Source organism: Tenrec ecaudatus, chromosome 1 (assembly GCF_050624435.1).
Source record: "Tenrec ecaudatus isolate mTenEca1 chromosome 1, mTenEca1.hap1, whole genome shotgun sequence".
NCBI classification, from domain to species: domain Eukaryota; kingdom Metazoa; phylum Chordata; class Mammalia; order Afrosoricida; family Tenrecidae; genus Tenrec; species Tenrec ecaudatus.
In genome coordinates, this window is record NC_134530.1 from 64106142 (window position 1) to 64127200 (window position 21059).

The window sequence follows — 21059 nt, forward strand, 5'->3', positions numbered from 1 at the left end:
TGAGGGACCCTCCAGCGAGAGAGCCTTCTTGGACCACCACCCTGGAGTTGTGCGCTTATCCCAAAGGCATAAGCGAGGAAGTCGACGGACAGCGTCATTGAGTGATGGCCGTCAGCCCGGAGGAGCACACAGAGTGGGTGGGGGTCTCAAGGGAAAATCCTGGCTTAACCCCAGGGGGTCTAATGGGAAGGCCAAATCTGGCAGCCTCTACCATGCCCACGTTCTGTAGATGGGCAGAAATAATCTTGTTTTCTTTAAGTTTTAGGATGGGGGCGTGTATATTTAAGCCTGCTCTTCTCTGGGCACCATAGGTTGTTTCCAGAGATGACTTCACACTCTTTCCCCTCTGCTTGCCCACTGGCGATGTGACCTTGACACTTTGGCCATCCAGAGATAAGTCTAGCTCCCTTCTCTTGAATGTGAGCAAGCTCCATGAGTTACTTTAATTAATGGAATGTCAAAGAAGTGATGTTATAGGGCTTCCAAAATCAAACCTTCTGAGACCTTGCAGTTTCTGTTTCTGTCCTCTTGGGAAGTCTGAATTACCTGACCAGAAAAGCCACATGGGAGAGAGCAGAAGAGCCAGTGGAGAGCTGAGATGTCCTAGGTGACTGCCAACATCAATTGGTAGACATGTAAGTGAGGTCAACTTGGTTGCTCCAGCCTCAGCCCAGTGCCAAGTTGCTAAGAAAATGTAGTTGTGTGAGTCACCCCATTTGTTGCCACACGAAGCAATAAAACCTCCCAGACGAGCCCAGCCAACCCACGGAATCATGAAAAACCAATAAATGGTTGTTTTAAGCATGAAGTTTGGGGGTGGCTTGTTACACAGCAATAGACAATTGAAACTCCAAGAGGTCAATTATTCCCAGGTGCTTTCTGGAGGAAAAGGATGAGGTCAGTAGGAAGACTGTAGAATACTTCTTTGAATGAGGGTGAACACCCAGAGGTGAGCAATCCACTTACTGTTCAGTGACCTGTGTGGCCTGACTTGATAAGATGGTCTGGACCAATCAGATTCCTTCTTTCTCAGGAATGTGGAATTAGGAAACAAGGGCTGGGTAGTCAACCACAGTGATACAAGCTGAGGATGTTGTGAAAGACAGTTGACTCCCAAGAGACCTGAAATCTCCATCACAAACTGGTTATGTGAAAAGTAAAGCTAACAGAAGCTCTCTGTGAGCCCTTTGGCAAATCCAGGAGGGAGAGAGCAAGCATGCTCTGAGAGGAAGCAGCCTAATTATGGCTTCTGTGCTCCATCCCTGTTTCCACGAGATTCTTCGCATCTCTTCAACAAGTAACCCAAAGAGGGCTTTGCTGGAGGAGCAATCTTTCCAACCCTCCTAGACCAAGGAGTAGGCAGAACTGATCAATTGTAGAACACTGACCCCCTGGAAGGATCCCTGGTGGCACAGTGGTTAAGCACTGGCTTGGTAACGGAAAGGTCAGCAGTTCTAACCACAGGTGCAAGGTAAAGCAAGCAGATACTTGAAAGATTGTGGTTTTGGAAACTCTATAGCAGGGGTCCTCAAACTTTTTAAACAGGGGGCCTAGTTCACTGTCCCTCAGACCCATTAGAGGGCTGGACTATAATTTTAAAAAACCTATGAACAAATTCCTATGCACATTGTACATATCTTATTTTGAAGTAAAAAAAACCAAATGGGCAAAAACACCCAGCGGTCTGGAGAAATTGTCCTCTGTTGGCCGCATGTGGCCCGCGGGCCTTCATTTGAGTAGGGCAGATAAGCTCTACCCTATAGGGTCCCTGGGTCAGAATCAAGTCGGCAGCCCTGGGTTTGACTTACGGTAGTGTAGTTTGTCCCCTGGGTACAATGATTTTATCCATGGATGAGCGAGCATGGCTCCTTTTTTCTTGGGGGTTAGTCATTTGAAATGATGTGAGCTGGGCACCTGTCTTTGCCTGGGTCAGGAAAGAGAACATGGTAGATATCCATCATGCTAATCAGACCTGACCTTTGCCCTCTGAGGTCAAAGATCATGGTTTGTTGCCTCTCTTTCCATGTTCTGACTAGGATTCCCTTCCACACCCAAGATGGCACAACCAGCAGTGGCCTGGATCTTAGGAGAGCCGAGTTCTAGTCTCGGCATTATCCTCCTCTGAGCCTTTATTCCTTGTCCTTGAACTACAGGTTGAAGTGTGTGCTTGGCTCAGCTGATAGGGATGTGTTTAGTAATGCCCATGAACTGAGTGCCCTCCAGGGGCCAACTGTTGAGAGTTGAGAAGGCGTCACAGAGATGACTGAGACAGGGGACTGGGTGGCCCACAGAGGGGCAATAGCGTGTGCACAAAAACAAAGTCTTGAGACCTCTTACAAGAGTGGGGGGCCCACTCAGGCGTCTTCAGAGCAGCACACTGGAGGTGAGAGTAGGGTAAGAACAAGGCTTTTGAGTCAGCAGCCCTGCAGGGCCTCGAGGGCCACTTACAGAACTTGAATGCCCGCTGAGGGAAGAGCAGAGCCCTGGGGAAACTAGCATGGCCAGATCTGCGCCTAGAGAACATCACTCCGGCTTCTTCGTGGCAGCTAGACTGGAGTGGCAGGCAGTCGGTGAACTAACATGGCCAAGATAGAGTGGTGGAGGGCCTGAGTGGGGAGTTTTTCACAAGCAGCACCCTCTGGACTGTGTGCCCCAAAGCAGGCACGTGACACGACTCCCCAACCCCTCCACGTGTGGACTGGCAGCCCCAAATTCTCTGGCTTCTGAGTCACCCCCTGGGGTTCATGGCTGCCCTGAGGCCAGGTCAGCTTTCTTCCTTCCCTAATTGCTTCCTGCCAATAGGACAGGTCTCCTCCAAGTGTCCTTGAAGAAACTGTTGTAAAAGGCAGTTGAGCGTTACAAGAGGCAGCAGGCACCCTCATCGGCCACTTCTCCCAACTCAGGGCGGCTTTGGCTGGGGGTGGGTGGGAGGGTATTCTGAGAGGGACACTTCATCAATTCCCACCATAGTGGGACCAGCGTGGGGGTCTGAGGGCTCAGGCCCGGGCTCCTGTGGAGGGTGGAGCTATGTGCTGCATAGCTCCTGACCGAAGGGGCAGGTGGAGGCTGACACCCAACCTGTACTCCAATGGCCAAGCTGTGCGCCCTGGCACGACAGGGTGTACAGTCCCGAAGGACTCTCCTTAATTATCCCAAAGGTACCATCTCACGGTGGATTTGAGGGCCTGTTTCCTTTCAGGGGGGGCACCTTCCCAAAATTTGTACAAAAGCTCCCATGTGGATCCACTCATGGCCTTTCTCCGCCACTGTCCACTCTCCACCCATTTGGATTCTCAGGATGTCCTTCCATGGGATAGAGGGAGAAACCAAGTCTTATTGCCTGTTGCATAGACAACTGCTCTCTGTGCACACAGCCTACATCCAAAACTCAGTGCTATCGAGTCAATTCCAGCTCATAATGACCCTACAGGATAGACTTGTGGGTTTTGAGACTGTAACTCTTTGTGAGTAGAAAGCCTCTTCTGTCTCCCACGGCACTATTGGCGGTTTCAAACTGCTGACTTGTAGTTAGCAGCCCAATATACCAAGGCAGGGTCTATTTTAACTGCAGATTGGGCCAAGGGAGAGCACTTGACCCAAGGGGCCCGTCAAAAGCTAAGATGAACTAATCGGATTATTTTGCTTGAGAATTGGCACCGAGAAACGTGTGTGTATGTGTTTGTCAGTCACATGATCTGGCCAGAGTGGAGGGTCCGTCTGCAGAGAGCGGGTGTGATGATAAACCGAAGGGAAAATCAAATATTGCCAAGGAGACGAGAGCCTGTGAGGCGCAGAGAGGAGGAGGAGGAGGCCAAGCTCCAGTTCTCTTGAGACCCCGCCAGTCTTGATTTTCCATCTTCGTCTTCCCATGGAATCCTAGTTACCTCCCCCCGACCCCATCCCCCCACTTCTTTGAGCTAGGCCAGAGTGGGTCTCTGTTTCTTGGAAACCAGACTCCTTGCTAGAATAAGACCACGGCCCCAAGGAGATGCCGGGGAGATAACCCCGCTGTGTGAGGTCCTTCAGGCCTCTGGTTCCCATTTCTCCACTCCCCACTCCTGTCCCAGGTCAAGAAAGAGGAGGGGCACAGCCACACCTTTTATTCACGGTCAGTGAGGAAACAGAACAGAACAAGCACCCCACAGCACTGGGGTCAAATGGCTAGGGCAGGTGCTGCAGGCACAGCCAGAAGCAGCACATGGGGGGGAGTGAGGGGTGAGGTGGGACGTGGGTGGGGGCACAGGGGCTTTCCTGGGCAACTGCTCTAGGCTGGAGAGCTTGTGGTGAGGTGAGGGGAGGGTGCTTCCTGGCACCCAGCCTCCCTACTGCAGCCTCCTGCTTAGAAAGTCCTGCACCTCAGCAGCCTCCCCAGAGAGGGCCACAGGCCCTGCGAAAACCCGCCCTGTCCCTGCCCTCTGGCAACGGAAAAATACCCCCATCATTTCAGAAATAAAATCACTTTTTTGACACACACACATACCCCAGGACCTTTCAATAGTTGGATGAATTCATTTTTCAAGAATGATGAATAAACTATGTAAGAAATGTATTCTTGCCCCCACAATGGTCTCTCAAGTCAGCAAAAACCTCACTCAGGGTGGATCTTCAGGAAACATTTGTTGTCTTAATAAATCTCTGTGTAAAAATATTTACAGTGGCAGCTTACTAGCCTGCCTAGAAATCTTGGCTTATTCTCTTATTTCTATCCTTTCTCTCTCTCTCTCTCTCTCTCTCTCTCTCTCTCTCTCTCTCTCTCTCTCTCTCTCTCTCTCTCTCTCTCTCTCCCTACCAACCTACCTACATCCTACCTCTGGAGCTCTGTCATTGTCAGAAAAGAATTAAGTGTTTTTACTTCTAGGCTTCCTTTTTCTCCAAGTGTGACTTCATGGGAAGTTACAGAAGGCGGGCTCTAGCTCCTGGCAGTGGCCATCTGAAGTAGCCCTTGCTAGTAGTTTTTAGAGATAAGAAGCCATGGGCTTATCAATCAGCCCACAAGAATGAATGAGGGCAGAGAAGGCAGAGTCTGAGAAGGGACTGCAATTCCGAGTTGCCGCAAGAAGATGCAGAACCTCAAGGGAGAATTTGGAGACCTCAACATTTTCATGGTATATTTTCGTGTCTATGTGAGTCATACTTAATTCTCTGCTGGCTTGTGTTTTGTTGCAAGTCCCTCTCCACTGAGGAGGGATGAGAGGACCTGCCTCTCTCCTCAAGGCAGGGCCAGTGCTCGACCACAAGGGCTCCTGAGAACACAGGCCCTGGGCTGCCCAAGGCCTTGTGGGAGCAAGACCTAGCCTGCCTGTGGCTCCTCCCATTGGCACGTGGTGGGCCCAGATCCTGGCCTGGCATTACAAATGCACACTGCTAGCTGTCTATGAGGTCTTGGCCAGACCAGTAGATGTCACCCACGGGGCACATGTCTAGCAGCTTGGAGTGATCAAACATACCCTCATGGGTAGGACTTGTCCACCAGCCTGGAAAAGACAAAGACAGTCCTCTTAGGGAGAAGATGGTGGTAAAGGCAGTGCCAGAGGCTCCCAGGCTTCTGAGTCAGAGCCTCCTAGAGCAGCACTGGCCCCGCTCGCGAACTGCTCTGAAGCAGAAGACAGGATGCCTGATAATGTGAGACTTCACCCAGCTCCTTTTTCGTATTTGGAAGACAACCGCCTCAGAAGCGCCTTAGCAGGAAGCTTAAAGAAGACCAAATCCGGCGTCACTCACCCTACAACCAACTTCCACAGAACTCGAGAGTCAGAGACGCACGGGCCGGGAAGAGACACTAAAGGACAGAAACCCTCTCAAGAGTCTTGGGTGCAAATCTTGGCACGGTGTCACCACAGTGTGGCCATCCCTCTGTACTAAGGACTTGCCCTCCCAGAGGAGCCTCAGACTCCAAGTCAATGGCGGCAGCTGACAAGCCTTTGGTGGTCAGAAAGGAGCTGTGCAAGTGTAGGCTAGTTAGATTCACGATTTGATGGAAAAGAAGCCCACTGGAAATGTCTGCCACCAGAAGGGCTGTCCGGGCTGAGCCAGGCCGCTGAGTCTCTCCGTGTCTGAGGTGCTGACTGACAGCGCAAGACACACCTCAAGGCCAGGCCCGGGGCAGTGGAACGTCCTTTGAGGCATGACTGGGGGGAAAGCTGCTCGCTCCTGCCTGAGAATGTGAACGCCACAGCCATACCACGAGGCTGGTCCCAGGCAGAGGGAGAGAAAGCACGTGGCCACCCAGTGACCCTGCTGGGCAGGGGGGCTACTACCTTCAAGAGCAGCCAAGAAGGAAGGTTCACTCAAACCTAGGACAGAAGGTCAGCATCCCCCCGAGTTTCCACCTGCAGAAAGACAGGATAGGTGAGTACCCAGAGGTGAGCTAGCTTCCTGCAGACGCAACGCCCCAAGCTCCCTGCCAACTCCTCATCCCCAATTCCTACCCTGGCTGGCAGTACCTGTCCTCTGGATGGTTCTCACCGGCGTTTCCAGAGGAAACCACCTGTGACTGCAGGTCGAAGGGAGTCCCTGACCAGGAGCACAGGCGAAAAAAAAGTGAAGCGACTGGGAGAAGTCAAAGCACGCAGCTGCGCGGCTCCGGGAACCAAACTCAGAAAGCAGACATTGGAAAGCAGAGCCGGTGTCCCCGGCAGATGAAGTGCCTGGCAGAGTTGAGGACTTGGGGGCAGAAGAAGCCTTTCCAACGGAGCATGCCCAGGCATTTGTTCCATAAACATGGTCTGGAAACCTAAAAGGGGGGCCGCTCAGAGGCCAGGTCTTCCTCTTCTTCTAGGGGCAACAATAAGCCTGTGCTTGAAATTAATGCCCCAAATATGGGAAATGCACCTTGTCCTGGTCTCAGAGCATCTCTTTGGAATTCTCCCCCTCCCCGCAAAAGTCTCTGAAGTCATAGTGGGTGCTTAATAAAGAGCTGACGTTGACAGGAGAGAGCCAATGGAAGGATGCAGAAGTGGCACGAACTGCTCACCGGGGGATCTCAGAAGAAGTGGGGAAAGCGCAGTCAACCCTCCCCCCTCTTTTTTCTTCCCCTCAGCTCTCTAGTCCCTGAACAGGATCATTTTCAACATTCATGGAATCATTTTCTAAGAAACCAAGTAATAGAGACTACATTTTAACATCCTAAAACTAATAAAAATGATTTCAGCTCTTTTCAAGGGTGCTACAAAAATAAGTTTCCATTTTTTCTCAAAATGTCTACTCTTCCCCCACTTACAGGGCTCCCAAACTCCCAAAGGCTGTCCCTTTCAGCCTTCTGCAGCATTGGGCAGAGATGAACTAGATTTGATAACTTCTTCCAGAGGACCCAGCCTTGCCCACACTCTGCTCAGTGGCGCCCTCAATGGCCCCTTCTGAGGTCTCGCCCCCCGGAGGCTGCCTCACTAGCCTATGAGCTTCAGGAAGGTTTGGAATGTGACTTGTAAACCACCGTATTTTTAGCACCTCGAGGTGCCTGGCACGGAACAGGTGCTCCATCGACAGTAGCTGAATGAAGGACTAAGTGAACACCCGGAAAGGCTGGGACCAGAGGGGCCAGGGAGAGTTGAGGGAGCAGGGTCGGGCTACCTTTAAAGGTTCTGGTCCTCAAACAAGGACAGATCCACATTGGACCTTTGTGTTCGGGCCCATCCTATAAAGCTTGATCCCAGGAATCCATAATACTTCAAAGTAGGACCCCAGCCCCGCTCCTTAACCCTGTCTCTTTGGGGCAAAGGCAAACTCCCCTACACCCAGTGAATGTTGGTTCTGGGCCAAGGCTGGGGGTGAGACCAGATGACGGGACACCTGAGGACCTGTCTCTTTCCTAGGGTGGAGTGGTCCCTCAAGGATCTTGATGGAGGGGAGGAAAAATTTGGACAGAAGGGTGGGGCCAGGGAGTGATGGCAGAGTGCTCCTCCCCCTGGGAGGGTTGGGAAGGTCAACAGGTCGAGAGGTGGCCACACCCATCCAGCCCAGGGGCCCTGCCCCTGCCCAGCCCCTACTTCTGCATGTCACACTGCAGCAGCAGCACAATGGATGGGTCGCTCTTGGCCGCCTCTTTGAACTCCTCCAACGTGATCTGGTCATCCTTATCCTGGTCCATCTTCTTGAAGATCTTGTCCACACGCTGCTGGGGTGTGAGGCCATCCTGGTTCATGCGCATCATGATCACAGTGCCCACCATCTTGTAGATCGCCTGAAAGTTGGGGGGGAGAGAAGGGAGTAGGTAGGACTGGGGCCAGTGAAGGGGACCTCAAGGTGGGGGCAGAGGGGGGTACTGGTGAGAGACAGGTGCCAAGGAACATGAAGGAGAGCGGAAATCGCTGGCCGGCATCAGAAACTGCAAGGGAGACTCACAGAAGGAATGTATGTGGCCAAGACCTGGGTTTAGACTTAGAAAATCAATTTCTTCCCTGTGAAATGGTCCGCTTGTGGTATTTCTGTGAGCCGAGCACTAGGTAATTAAGACAGACATTGGCTGAGAGATCTGGCTTCTGGCGTCAGAGCACTCTCCCACCACCTCTCCCACTTACCTGGCTCACACACACTCCCCCCCCCCCCCCCTACGGAAGCAAGGACAAGAAGCCTCAGGGTCTTCCCGTGACTCTGCAGGGAACTCTCTTGCCTCTCAAACATTTTTTAGTAGCCAGCTTAATAAACACAAAGGAAAACAAGTTTCTCGCCAGAAGGAAGTCCGAGATAGCAGGCACTTTGAGTTAGCGTTTGCAAGAGTGGGGTAGAGGGTCACTCAGTAAGGCTCCCCGACTTGGACGGTGCTTCTGGCACTTGCTAGCTGTGTGAATGAGCCCTGCCTCGGTTTTCTAATCTGTAAAACGGGGATTCCAGCAGTACGTTCCCCAAAAACATTCTTGGGTTGAGCACTTCGCTCACAGCCTGTCCTGCACTGAGTGCTGGATCGGTAATGACCAGCCGTGGGAGGTGGGCTGGGGGAGAGCTGGGGCACAGAGAGGAGACCCCCCAGAGGCTGGAGAAGACCAACCCGCCATCCTCACGGCCTCCCGGGCCCCCCAGCGCACCTCGATGATCTCCAGCATCTCCAGGCGCGTGATGCGGCCGTCGCCGTCCAGGTCGTACATCTCAAAGGCCCAGTTGAGCTTCTGCTCGAAGCTGCCCCGGGAGGTGACCGACAGGGCACAGATGAACTCCCGGAAGTCGATGGTGCCGTCGCCGTTCTTGTCGAAGGTGCGGAAAGCGTGCTGCGCGAACTTGGAGGCGTCGCCATAAGGGAAGAACTGAGGGCGAGGGTTGGAGGGGTTGGGGCTCCCAGCCGGCTCACCGGCTCAGTCCTAGGCCGCCCTCCCGCCGCCCCGCGTGGCGCCCACCTTGATGTAGAGCTGCTGAAACTCCTCCAGGTTGAGGATGCCGCTGGGGCAGTCCTTCAGGAAGCCCTTGTACCACTGCTTCAGTTCCTGCTCGCTGAACTCCGTGTTCTGAACCAGGTCCTCCAGCACCTCTGGGGCCAGCTTGCTGTTGGTCTTCCCCATGGCGGGGCCTGGAGGGCAAGGAGCTCTCTCTGCTTGGTTCGGGGAGCCCCCTTTCTCCCCTCACACCCTGTCTCCCAGGATCCCTCTTTCTACCGCAAGATGACCCCTCTAACCATCCCTGTGGCTGGGCTCTGCCATCACCACATGCGCTGCCAATGAGGTCTGGCCTTCCCTATAGGGGAGCTCTCGATCCCCCACCTCCCTGCCCTTCATTACACCCTTTATAATAGGGCCTCCTCACTCCACAATAGGCCCTTCTCCTGCACACTGCATGGGGATGGCGTGCTCCTTCCCACAGCAGGGCCTGCCCCTTCTTCTGGCAAGCCCCCAGCTCTGGCTCACTGACCGGTGCTGGGCACCAGCCTTCCCCCTCCCTCTCCTGTTCACTCCTCCCAGCGCTCCCCACGCCTACAGAACCAAGGCTCAACTCCTCTCCTTGCCTTCCCACACTGGGCCTCCTCCTGCCTCCGCCTCTTCTACCAGGGGACCCGGGTAGGTCCTTTCCGGGCCCCCTGGTCCTATTGACCAATTTCTTCCTCAAGCCTTTCCTGGGCCACCCTAGCAGGTAGCTTGTCTCCCTCACTCTCTAGCCTGCAGCATGGGTGGCCCTGATGACATGCTGGTTTTCATTGGGACACTCATTCCCTGAGCATTTACGGAGGCTGGCTGTGCGGGAAGGAGATGAAGCAGGTGGAGGCAGCCTTCAATAAGTTCCAATCAGGTCTGAGAGGCTGATTGCAAAGGGCCTTAACCCGTGCACATGCAGCTCATGCTTTGGACTCTACCCAGAGTGGACAGAGCTCTCGGAGGCTTTGACAGCAGGTGCTAGGAAGAGATCAGGGAGCCCGGTGCTGTAGTGGTTACACGCTGACCTGCTAACTGCAAGGGCAGTTCAAAACCACCGGCTGCTCCGTGGGAGAAAGATGAGACTTCCTACTGCCGTAAGAGTCCCAGTCTCGGAAACTCCTAGGGGCCGTTCTATTCAGTTCTGTAGGGTTGCTATGAGTCAGAATTGACTCAATGGCTGTGCGTGTTGAGGAGGAAGAGATCGTCCTTTCCCCTAATATGGATGCTCTCAGTCAGCCAGATCCTGAACGAAGTGCCAGGGACTTGAGAGCTTATGTGCTTTGGATTCTTCCATTGGGTGTGGGCCCAGGGATAGTCAGGAGAGCAAGAGGGGTCTGCAGCATAGCTCCTGTGAGAGGTGACCAGACTTGCACTAGGGGACAGGTGATGGGGAGGTGGAGACATGTGGATGGGCTGAGAGAGGTTAGGAGGGGTCACTGGCAGGACATGGCGGCTGACTGGAGGTAGTGGGGAGGGACGGGGGTATTGAGACAGATGCTAATATTGGGCTGAGGGGTTGAGGGTGTTGTCACTGCGGAGCAGATTTGGGGAGAATGAAGGGTCTGTCCCATTCTAGACTGTGGGGCTCCTCAAGTGGCCTGTACCAGGAGGAGTGTTTGCAGAGTGGCAGACACCCTCTCCCCAAAGCCTGGCCCGAGCCAGCCTCCCCCACCCTCCCAGACCCTGAAGACTAACTAGGTCAAACGAAACCTAAACTCACTGCTGTCAAGTCCATCCCAACTCATAGCGACCCTATAGGAAAGGTTAGAACTGTCCCTGGGTTCCAGAGATAGAAAATTGTTATGAGAGAGGTCTCATCTTTCTCCCATGGAGTGGCAGGTCCTTTCTAGATGTTCATCTGTGGTCAGCAGCCCAATAGGTCATCACTCATCACCAGACCTCCTCTCTGCCTCCAGGGTAGGAATGCTCCTCTGGAGCCTGGGGCCCCAGGACTTGGCCTGCAAGCTGCCTTTGTTCTGCTTCGAGCTACTGGAAAGGGACCAGGTCCCTCATCCCTGGAAGCCTGACCTCAAGCTGCTCAGAAAAAGCAAGCCTCAGGCTGCTGGAAGGAATGTTGCTGCCACAGCCCACAACCTCAGGCCAGTTCTGAGTCGGATCTTTACTGCTGGGGGTGCTCTAAACAGCCAGGCCTGAGGTTGAGTTGCTCCAAGCCTGAGGGACCCCAAGCTAGTTACAGAACCCTTCTGAGCTCAGATTCCTCTCCTGAGCCACAAGGAAAATGGAGGTGCAGTGGAGGCAGCAACAGCCTCCAGGAGAAGAGGGGGAGGGGAGCATGGTATTTCCAATTCCCTGGGGCTGTGGGCTTCACATGACCAGATCAGGGCCAGAGTCAAAGATGCCTCTGGAAACGGACAGAGAGGCAGGCTCCCCTTCTAGGTGTTCCCCTCCCCGCCCCCACACAAGTCCAAAGGACGTGGAAGGCCCAGGAAGTCGTCACAGAAGCTGGAGAGCCCAGAGGCTGAGGTGTCTGATGGGCGGAGGCAGAGCCTCTTCCCACTGTCTCCTGTGGGACCTGCCTGGGTGTCTGCGTGAGGATGGGATCTGTGTGCGGGAGGGTATCAGTGCATGTGCTGCGAATCTGTCAGAGCGCACACATCTCTGAGTGTGTCGTGGTGCTGTGGGGGTCTCACCTCCTGCATCCTTCTCCCCTTCCTTTCTGCCCACAATTCTCAGTTTCCCGAGGCTTCAGCCATTTCCTGCCCCAATATGGCTTCAGACCCACTGAGGACTGTGGTTTCTCCTTCATTTCTCAGTCCCCCTACAGCTCTGAAATCTGGCATCAAAAAACCAACCGAAAAGAAAAAAGGAAACATTCCCGTCTATGTGACTCCTAGAGACCTTATAGGAGGGGATAGAACTGCCCCTGTAAGTTTCTGAGACTGTATCTCTTTACAGAAGTAGAAAGCTCTATCTTGCTCCTAGATCTGGCACGGTTCTTTAAAATCATCTCTTTATTTTTATGAAAACTGAAGCCCAGACTGAGGGGATAACTGGCTCACGACCATGAAGCGGGTCCATGGAAGGGTCCAGATGAGCCAGCAGCTAGGCCGATGCCATGCCACCTGTCCAGACTGCCCTCTTCAGTGCAAGGGGACACCTGTCCAGCACACAGGGACTCTTTCTGACCTCCACATCCTATCCAGGGACAGCAGAGCTCTGGCATCCCTCTCGGCCTCACTGGAACCATCTTGTCTGTGCTCTGGGCCAGGTTCTCTGATACACAGGAAATACTTCCTATGAAAGGATCCAACCAGCACCTGTGACTCAACAGGTGCACCATCAGACTCCTCCTCAGCCTGAGCTGGTCCCTTCCTGCATCTCTCCATCTGCTGGAGGATCCGTTTTTTCTCCCTTCACCTTAAGTCCAGTTTGCCTCAAGGTGCCCACCTTTCTAGCCCCACTGCCCACTGCTCCCCCTCCTAACCCCATGCCCCTTTGAAGATAGGCTTTTTCGTTGAGCTGTTTTCCATACCTAGGCTGATACAGGTTCTCATCAGCCTGACTAAAGTCCACTTCCTTATGATCAACCTCTCCCAGCCAACGGCATAGGCTCAGCACTTGGGCGTGGGTCAACCCTGCAAGGCCATGAACTTCAGCCACCACCCAACTGTAGACTTCAGGGCTCTTGGATTCTCACCTGGTGCTGTTCTAAAATTGCAGGATAGATCTGATTTGGTTTTACTTGCATTAAACACTTGCCCAGGCCAGAAAGTTCCCAGACCTTTTATGCTCTTCATCAAGGAGCTTAGTGCCTCCCAATATGGCCTCATTCCCACCGAGCAATTTTCACAGACTGGAAAGCCCTTCGGCCTTTGTTCTAAGTTTGCTCTCTTGTAGCTTCCCATCACTGGTTCCAAACTGCCCTCTTTGGCTGTACAGAACTGCCCTGCAGAGACATAAAGGCTGTGCCTGGAACGCGTACCCTTTGGTGGATTACATGGAAGGGGCAGAGACCCCTCCTTCCTCCTAAGAACGTATTCCAGGCTGGTTTTATTTATGTCTGGTAGGATGGTGGGAGACTATCATCACACCCACTTCCGAGATAAGTGAACCTAGACCCAAGGAAAGGAAAGGGTCATCCAAGGTCACCCAGAGCTCTGAAGCAGCAAAGTGAAGTCCAGAACCCAGCTGGGGGCATTTTCTTCTGGTGCACTGGCCCTGCTAAACATGAGCAGACCCCTTTGCTTGACTCTTGAGGGCTGCCCTCCAGCTGTGAAGGAATCAGTACTGTCCCACAGACAGAGCCAGTGTCCCTTCTGGGCTCGGAGGCCATTTCCAGAGGACAGGGCTCAGGGTTGTGGGTTTAGAATGGGGAGGTGGCAGTGAGGGAGGGAGGGGCTGCGGAAGGCAATAATCCCACACCCTCGCCAGCTTCAGAGGAGCTGGTGCTGAGGCAGTTGCCATAGTGACAACAGCTCCCTGGTCAGGAGATTTTCTTTCCTCCTCTTTCTCTTCTCTAAGCAGCAGCAGCAGCAGTCAGGTCTTTGGGCTTCAACTGGGCAAGACTTCTCGCTAATTAAGATGCCGCAGGTCATGTTAAACACAAGGTGGGCCATGTTGGCCACCTCTATCATGGCTGTCCATTAAAAGTCCTCACGGCTCAGGGGGAGAGTGGAAGGGTCCTGTTCCTCCTCCCACACCCCCGCACCCTTCCCACTCCCGGAACCAGAGCAGGTCAATGTGGGCAGGTCGCTAAGATGATCTCATCCAGCCCACCCCCTTGCCCAGGGATGGTCCAGAGAGGGAAGTGACTTGGCCAGTAGAACATAACTTGGGGGCAAAGACAACATTTGAATCGGCTCTGCCCTCCCGCTGAGGCCCCATTAGGGAAAGGAACCACCCAGGCCACATGGTGATTTGGCCTGATCCCATTGGGATGGGGGAAGAGGGGACAGCTAGAGCGGATGCCAATGAGAGAGCCATCTGAGGGTGAGAGTGAGTGGGCAGGCGTTAGCAGCAGAAATGGAGAGGCCAGGTTGATCTTCAGGGAGTAGTGTCCCTCACTTAAACTCCCATCAAAAAAGCCCAAAGCATGGGGACTCTGCCTCACACAAGGCCCCCCTGAGATGGATTGTTGAAAGAAAGTGTTTTCCAGGAGGGAAACTGGAGTGGGAGGGGGCTGCATTCAGAGAGGCCAATGTGGAGACTGGTTGGATGTGGGGGCTCCGGGATGTGAAGTTGGCTGAGCTGCTGGTGGGGCTGGTTGGTGTGGGTGGGGGCTATATGGAGGTGGGAGGTTGCTATGGGGCTGTGAGACTACCCATCGCCAAAGCAACAGGAGGAAGGGTAATTGGTACTTTCTCTAGCACAAGCAACCCCCACCATGCGTGTGTGTGTGTGTGTGTGTGTGTGTGTGTGTTTTCCTGGCCAGAGCTGTGGTTGCTCGTGGTTGGAGGTGGGCTAAGTGTGCAGCTCTGTCTCCCTTCCTGGAACCTCAGGCCTGGGCTGAGACGATGTCAACCCCCCACCCCCCGCGCCCCCCCTACCCCCCGCCGCCTGGGGCAGGCCCTCTAGATGCTGAGGCTCCTGTAGGAGCCGGGGGCAGGGAGGTGAGTCAGTAGGGGCTACACATAAGGATGCGAATAGGTGGTCAAGGGACTGGAGACAAGGATTCGGCCTCGAGGGGTGCCTCCGAGGTCCCGCTCCACTCACCTTACCTGGGGCCGCTCGCCGGGTCTCGGGGTGGCTCGGAGCCTGGGCGGGCCGCGGGGACAGAGACTGGCTCTGGGATTGTCGGTCTGGCTCTCTTAGGTCCGCGCTGGAGCCGCCTCCCAGCTTTTGTAGCACTAAGAGCTTCGCCGAGGCGACGCGATTTGCATAAACCCCTCCTCATCTCGGACAGATGGGGCGTTGATTGGCTCGACTGGGGCAGAGTGACAGGCGAGGTTTCAGGTGGAGATGGGTGGCCGGCCAGGCCTGGCTGCAGCGGCGGCAGCAGCGAGCCCCGCCCGCCCGCGCTGACCTTCCCCGCTTCAGGAGGAAAGGAAGGGCCGTCCTCGCCACCCCCGCCCAGAGGCTCGGACCCCCGGCTACAGTCCCGGGTGAAGAGTGTCAACATTTGAAACGGATTCGCAGAATCCACCGCGCCGTTGCTATGGAAACTAGAGAGCCACAGTGGAATCTCTGAGCTTCCTTCCCGGGGCCTCAGCGGGGGTGGGGGTGGGGGGTGGGGACGGAAAGGGGATGAGTCACAAGATGTGGACGCCCCCCGCTCCCATGCCCCACCCGAAGTTGAAGGGGAGCAAAAAGGAGCTGCTGAGTGGGAGGTCTAGCGGCCCACGCCTTCTTGCCAGCCCCTCCTGCACACCTCCCCTCCCCCCCAGGGCAGAGAGGAGGGTAGGTGGTCGCAGGGCGCGCAGTGTGGACGCTGAAGGCCCAGCCTAGCTCTCTACTGCCTCCGGCCCCCGCTGCAACCCCTGAGGCGCATCCCTCCCCAAGCAAGCCCTCCCTAGTGCCCACGGCTCCCTCCCCCGGCCCCTCGCGGCCTCTTCTAGGACCCTCCACCTACACCACGGACCCCGCCACTCCCCGCCCTCGGTCCCGTAGACGGATCCCCTCCCCGGCCGCCGCCAGTCTCCGGCTTCGGATGTTGACACAAGCTAGAGGCGGTTTACACTGAGCGGGTCTGGAAGGTTTCAGGGCTCCGGGGACACCTCCCGCACTTGGGGGTCTCCCCAAAGCCCGGCCCGGCAGTCCTGGCTGCATCAGCGGCCGAAAGCTCCTGATGGTGGGAAGGCACCCTTCACTCCAAACCCGGGGCGCGAGGGGAGCAGATAGCCCCTGGCTGGGCCACGTGCGGAGGCGGAGCTTCTGGGAAACTGTCTGAAGCGGGGCGGGGCGTCTGGGGACCGGTCCAATGAGAGCGGGGAGGCGGAATCGCCCCGGAGAAGAGGCGGGGCTTCTCCTGAAGGGAAACCTGGGGCCTGTTGGGATGGCGAGTGGAGACCAGGCTTCTGGGGCTGGGTCCAGCAACTCCCGGCCAGGTCCGCTGGGCGGGAAGGGGCGACCCTCTTCTTTAGCAACTGCTCTACTCCACCCTACTCGGATTTTGACGCAATCCGTTTCCTGCCTGGGCCCCTAGCTAGCAGCGTGCAAGCTCCCCGAGGCTCCAACTAGGAGGGGCATCCCTAACCCCAAGGTGTGGGTGACTCACAAAGTAGGTACAGGTACCTTCAAAGCTCCAACTGGATCACTTCCTGGGAACTCCCTGTGCTCTAGGGACCCAGAGCAGGCAAGGCTCTTCCTTGCTCGCCTGTAAGAGTTGCAGGAAAGCAAGAGAAACTTTGGGGAGACAGCCAGAGAATGGCACCTGAGGTTTTAAATGGAGTCTCACTTTTGCCGACAAGCCCACAGATAACTGTGACCCAACCTTTCTCTCTCTACCTCCCTGGGGGTCTGTAAAAGGTGGGTGCTGGTACAGGAGGCTTAGAGGGACAGGGGAAGAATCTCAACTAGGAGGATGCTCAAGGATTGCTTGTCATCCTGGGCTGCTTCTGAAAATCTACCATTTGAAACCTTTATGCATCTCAATAGAACACTGTCCAAGGCTCTGACTTTGGCCATGTCATCAGGAAGGGTCAATGTGGGCACTGTGCGCAGTGAATTGGCAAGATGGCGAGGGTGCGGGAGACCTTCCATGGGCTGGACTGGCACACTGGCTCCAAGGATGAACTCGAAGGCGCTGGTGATCCTCAGGCTCACGCAGGACGGCGCAGCACGTTGTCCTGTTGAACATGAGCTGCAGCGCGATCACCCGCTGCGCTCTATCGGCGCTACTGGATTCACAACCCACTTAAGGACAACTGAGGAGCCCACATGGGGCTGGCTGTGGGTTGGACTGCTAGCCAAAATGTCGGCAGTTTAAGCCCACACGTCACTCTGTGGGAGTCTGTCAGATCCCATTAAGACTTACAGTCTTGGAATCCCTAGAGAGGGTCAGTGTGAATCTCATTTGGCTCGATGGTAGTGGATGGGTGGGTAACATTTATTGAGAGCTTAGATCCACTGGTGGTAAAAATGGTTTGCCTTTGATTACCAATCAAAAGGTTGGCAGTTCAAACCCACCCAGAGTTATCATGGAGGAAAAACCTAGTTATATACTCCCAGAAAGTTACAGTCAAGAAAGCCCTCTGGACTTCAGTTCTACTCCAGAGCACATGGAGCCAACTCAATGGCAATAGGTTTGGTTTGAAGATTTTTGAGCCCTTACTGACTTTGCGTCAAGGAGTCCTGGCCGCACAGTAGGTTAAGCATTAGGCTGCTAACACAGATGTTGGTGGTTCAAACCACCAGTTGCTTTGAGGGAGAAAGATGAAGCCGGATGTTCCCCGAAAGATGTGCAGTCCCAGAAACCCTGAGAGCAAGTCTAGGGGTTTGTCTTAGGAATTGGAATTGATTCCGTACCAGTGGGCTTGATCTGAGTTGGTTTGGTTTGGGTACTTTGTGTTGGATGCTACTCCTCATGAGCTTTTCACGATCTAGGCACTATTATTAGGAACCCTGGAGGCACAGTGGCTACACAGGTCAGCAGTTCAAAACCACCAGCTGCTACTCAGGGGAAAGCCAGAACTTTCTACTCTCGTGAAGTTAAACAGTCTCAGAAATCCACAGGGGCAATTCTACCCCCTGGGAGTCGCTGTGAGTCAGCATGGACTTGATGGCAGGGAATGAAGTAGAATGGAGTGGAGTGGATTATTATTCCCATGTAAGAGATGAGGAAATGATGTGTGATTGACCCAAGTTCACTTAGCTAGTACAGCTGTAGAGCTGAGACTTGAACACACAACCTGACTGCAGATCCCACCCTCTTGGCCAGCACACAGATTGCCTCTCCTTAAGCTCTTTAAGGTTCTCCAGGAGAAGGACCTAGGATTGGAATCTTTGTTTCTGACTCCCCAGAACCATTAGGAAGGAAAGCCCAGCCTCGTGGGAGCAGGTGCTCCATTGTAGAGTCCACGAAGCTCACGGGTGCCAGGAGCAGCAGTACAGCAGTCAGGACCCACTGCCACTGAGTCAGTTCTGACTCAGAGACCCTGGAGCTTGAACGACAAGGGGGTCACCCCCATCCCCTGGCCCTAGAATTAAACATGGGAACCAGGGATCCCAGGTAAGATGGGAAGGAAGGCAAGGGGCGGGTGATGCACCTGGATATACTGGGTTTGCTCTAGTTCTTTAAACAGGCAGGATCCTTCATGCAGCAGCCTGACCTATAATTCCCTAGGAGAGTCCCCTTGCCCCGAGGTCCCTGAACTCCCAAACATAGTTTTCATCTGCTCACGCAACTCAACTCTGAGGCTCTGGGCTTAATCCCTTTCCCAGTTGGTCTCCAGCACTCCTTTTAAGATGGATACCACCTTCCTGCCTCCCTGCAGAGCCTCAGCCTCAGCCAGTGCAGCTGGAATTCCCCAGGGTCCTAGATACCCCTACAGCCTCCTTGCAGCCAGGAGAGGGTGAGGTCACCAGAACTGGGTTCCCTCCCTTTCCCCATTGGCTAAATAGCAATCTTTTAAATTTCCCAAATAGAAATCTCTCTGTAATCTCTCTCTCTCTTTTAATCTGTTAATACATGATGGCTTAAAAAAAAAAGGTCTATAGAGAGTAGCAGTTCCCTAACCCCTCCCTTGAAAGGTAACCCACTACAAAGGGCAGGATGGATGTTTTCACCTGCCCTGCATCCATTCCTCTGTCTGCTGGACAGTCCTCTTAGTGCACAGATGCTGGGACCAGGTTGCATGTGTTTGCAGCACAGGTGTTTCACTTGATAGCGGTGTGACCAAGAGCAAGTTGTTCCACATTTCCGTGTCTCAGGTCTCCTCATATGTATCATAGGGATGATACCCATCTCTCAGGGCTATTCTGAGGATTAAAGCAGTTAATGTATGCAAAGTGCTTAGAAAAAATTAACTTTGGGGAATAACCCAGCTCCTAGTGTGTCTTAGCGAGACTCCTAGTTCGAGTATCCTGTCTCCTCTTGGACCAGACTCAAGGCTAAATGGACTTTTTCTCATCCGAATCTTGAGTGACAAGTGGATGGCAGACAGTTAGCATTGATTTATTCCGGGACAGTGCCCTGATTGCCCTGAGGGCACTGTCCTGTCTATTTGTCCCTGCTACTTGGACTCCTCCGGACACTCGGGAGCATGTCCTTTCCAAGACCTGCTTCCCCTGCCTCTGCTTGGATCCTGTGAGCCGCCCTCAATCCCTTCCCACAATTGCACTTTTGATGTCAGTTATCAAGAAGCGGCTTCTGTTTGCTTGCTGAGAAGACATGCGTTTGTCATATTTCTCTTTATCAGTTATGAGTCATTGTTCCAAGTGACTGAAAAGCCAACCCACCCACAGTGGGTTAGGCAAAAAGATCATTCGAGAGCTCCTGTCAAGGGAGAAAAACAAAAGTAGATTGGATTTTATAGCTGGCTGGCTTCAGGGGCTTAGACCATGTGATTAATAGCTGGCCTCTCTCCAGGGCTTGGCTTTGCTCCCTTGAGTATTGGTTTCACCACCACCCCCAACACACACACACACACACACACACACACACACCTTTTTTGGGTAATTCATCTGACTTTTGCTGTTTCAGATACACACAGCGGCGTCTGCACCAATTCCTCAGGGTCTGCACGAGCAATTTAGTGGCCCCGACGACATTCATCGAGTTGTCAACCAGTCTCACCTTCCTTTGCTGAGTTGTTCCTCCCCGGTCACATAAACTCGCTGCCCCTCTGATCGTTCTAGTTGCTATTGGAGCTGTGGTTCCATGTAGACAGCTGAAGCAAACACAGTGCTCAAAGCACACGTTCACTGTCGGTGCATGCCACCGAGTCGATTCCAACTCGCAGCAACCCTGCAGGACAGAGTAGAACTGGCTCCAAGGTGGACTGCCACCGCCTTCCCTGGGGGAGCGACTGGTGGGTATGAACCACCTACCTTTTGGTTAACAGTCCCTCAGAAAACATACATAACATGATATATATATATATATACACGATGTATATTAAGAACATGCATATAGCTGTCTGCTTCTATAAAGACTTATCATCTCAGAAACCCCATATAAAGTCCTGTGAATTGGAACTAATTCAATGGCAGTGGTCTGTTGTTTTTTTTTAACACACACACACACACACACACACACACACACGGGTGTCTTAGGCTCTATTCTCCAGAAAAGTACAATCCGTGCAATGTATCTATTTATCTCAAATGTATCTGGAGAAAAAAATGCCTCTCACAGTTGAGGAAGTGGGCAAGTTCCAGTTGCATGGATCGGATGTAGGTTGGTGGCATCTGGACTCTCAGAGCTGCAGGGACTGATGAATCCCAGCTAGGCAGATCAACTCTCAGGCTTCTGGCTACAGGGGCGAATGCACCTAAGGTCGGTAGGTAAGATGATAGACTACTCATGACTCTCAGGAGCAGCTCAATCCAAAACACAGGTGATCACTGACAAGCCGGATGCAGGATCCAGTCCCAGTGAAAAGGGTAAGCAAGCTTTCCCACGGCATACACTGAGGTTGGAAGCAGGCCTCAAGCACGAGGAGCCTTTCAACGGACTGTCTGCTCATTTCATAACTGACTCAGAAACCCACTGCCATGGAGTATGACTCCTAGGAATCTGATAGGACAGAGTCGAGCTGCCCCTTTGGGTGTTTTATTTTCCTAAAGAAGGCCCCATCTTTCTCCTGCAGAATGGCCATTGGATTT

General features: G+C 53.7%; 1 protein-coding gene across 2 annotated transcripts; it reads right to left on the reverse strand.

Annotated features, from left to right (window-relative positions):
* Positions 1-4085: 4085 nt before the first annotated feature.
* Positions 4086-15138, reverse strand: HPCAL4 (hippocalcin like 4). Of its 2 annotated transcripts, none has more exons than XM_075554308.1 (4): positions 15009-15138; positions 9327-9496; positions 9021-9236; positions 4086-8179 (listed from the first exon to the last, which is right to left on the reverse strand). In XM_075554308.1, exons 2-4 carry the CDS (start codon positions 9486-9488, stop codon positions 7982-7984), a joined length of 576 nt encoding a protein of 191 aa, XP_075410423.1. In that variant the 5' UTR covers positions 9489-9496; positions 15009-15138; the 3' UTR covers positions 4086-7981. The 2 variants fall into 2 exon arrangements, with proteins under 2 accessions (XP_075410423.1, XP_075410432.1); XM_075554317.1 differs by having other exon boundaries at positions 15014-15115.
* Positions 15139-21059: the final 5921 nt, after the last annotated feature.

Excerpts from the sequence above, each read along its gene's own strand:
- HPCAL4 (XM_075554308.1), bottom strand. The coding sequence starts at position 9,488 with ATGGGGAAGACCAACAGCAAGCTGGCCCCAGAGGTGCTGGAGGACCTG. Across the intron at positions 9,237-9,326 it reads TTCAGCAGCTCTACATCAAG|TTCTTCCCTTATGGCGACGC; the intron begins GTGGGCGCCACG and ends CCTCGCCCTCAG. Across the intron at positions 8,180-9,020 it reads AGATGCTGGAGATCATCGAG|GCGATCTACAAGATGGTGGG; the intron begins GTGCGCTGGGGG and ends CCCAACTTTCAG.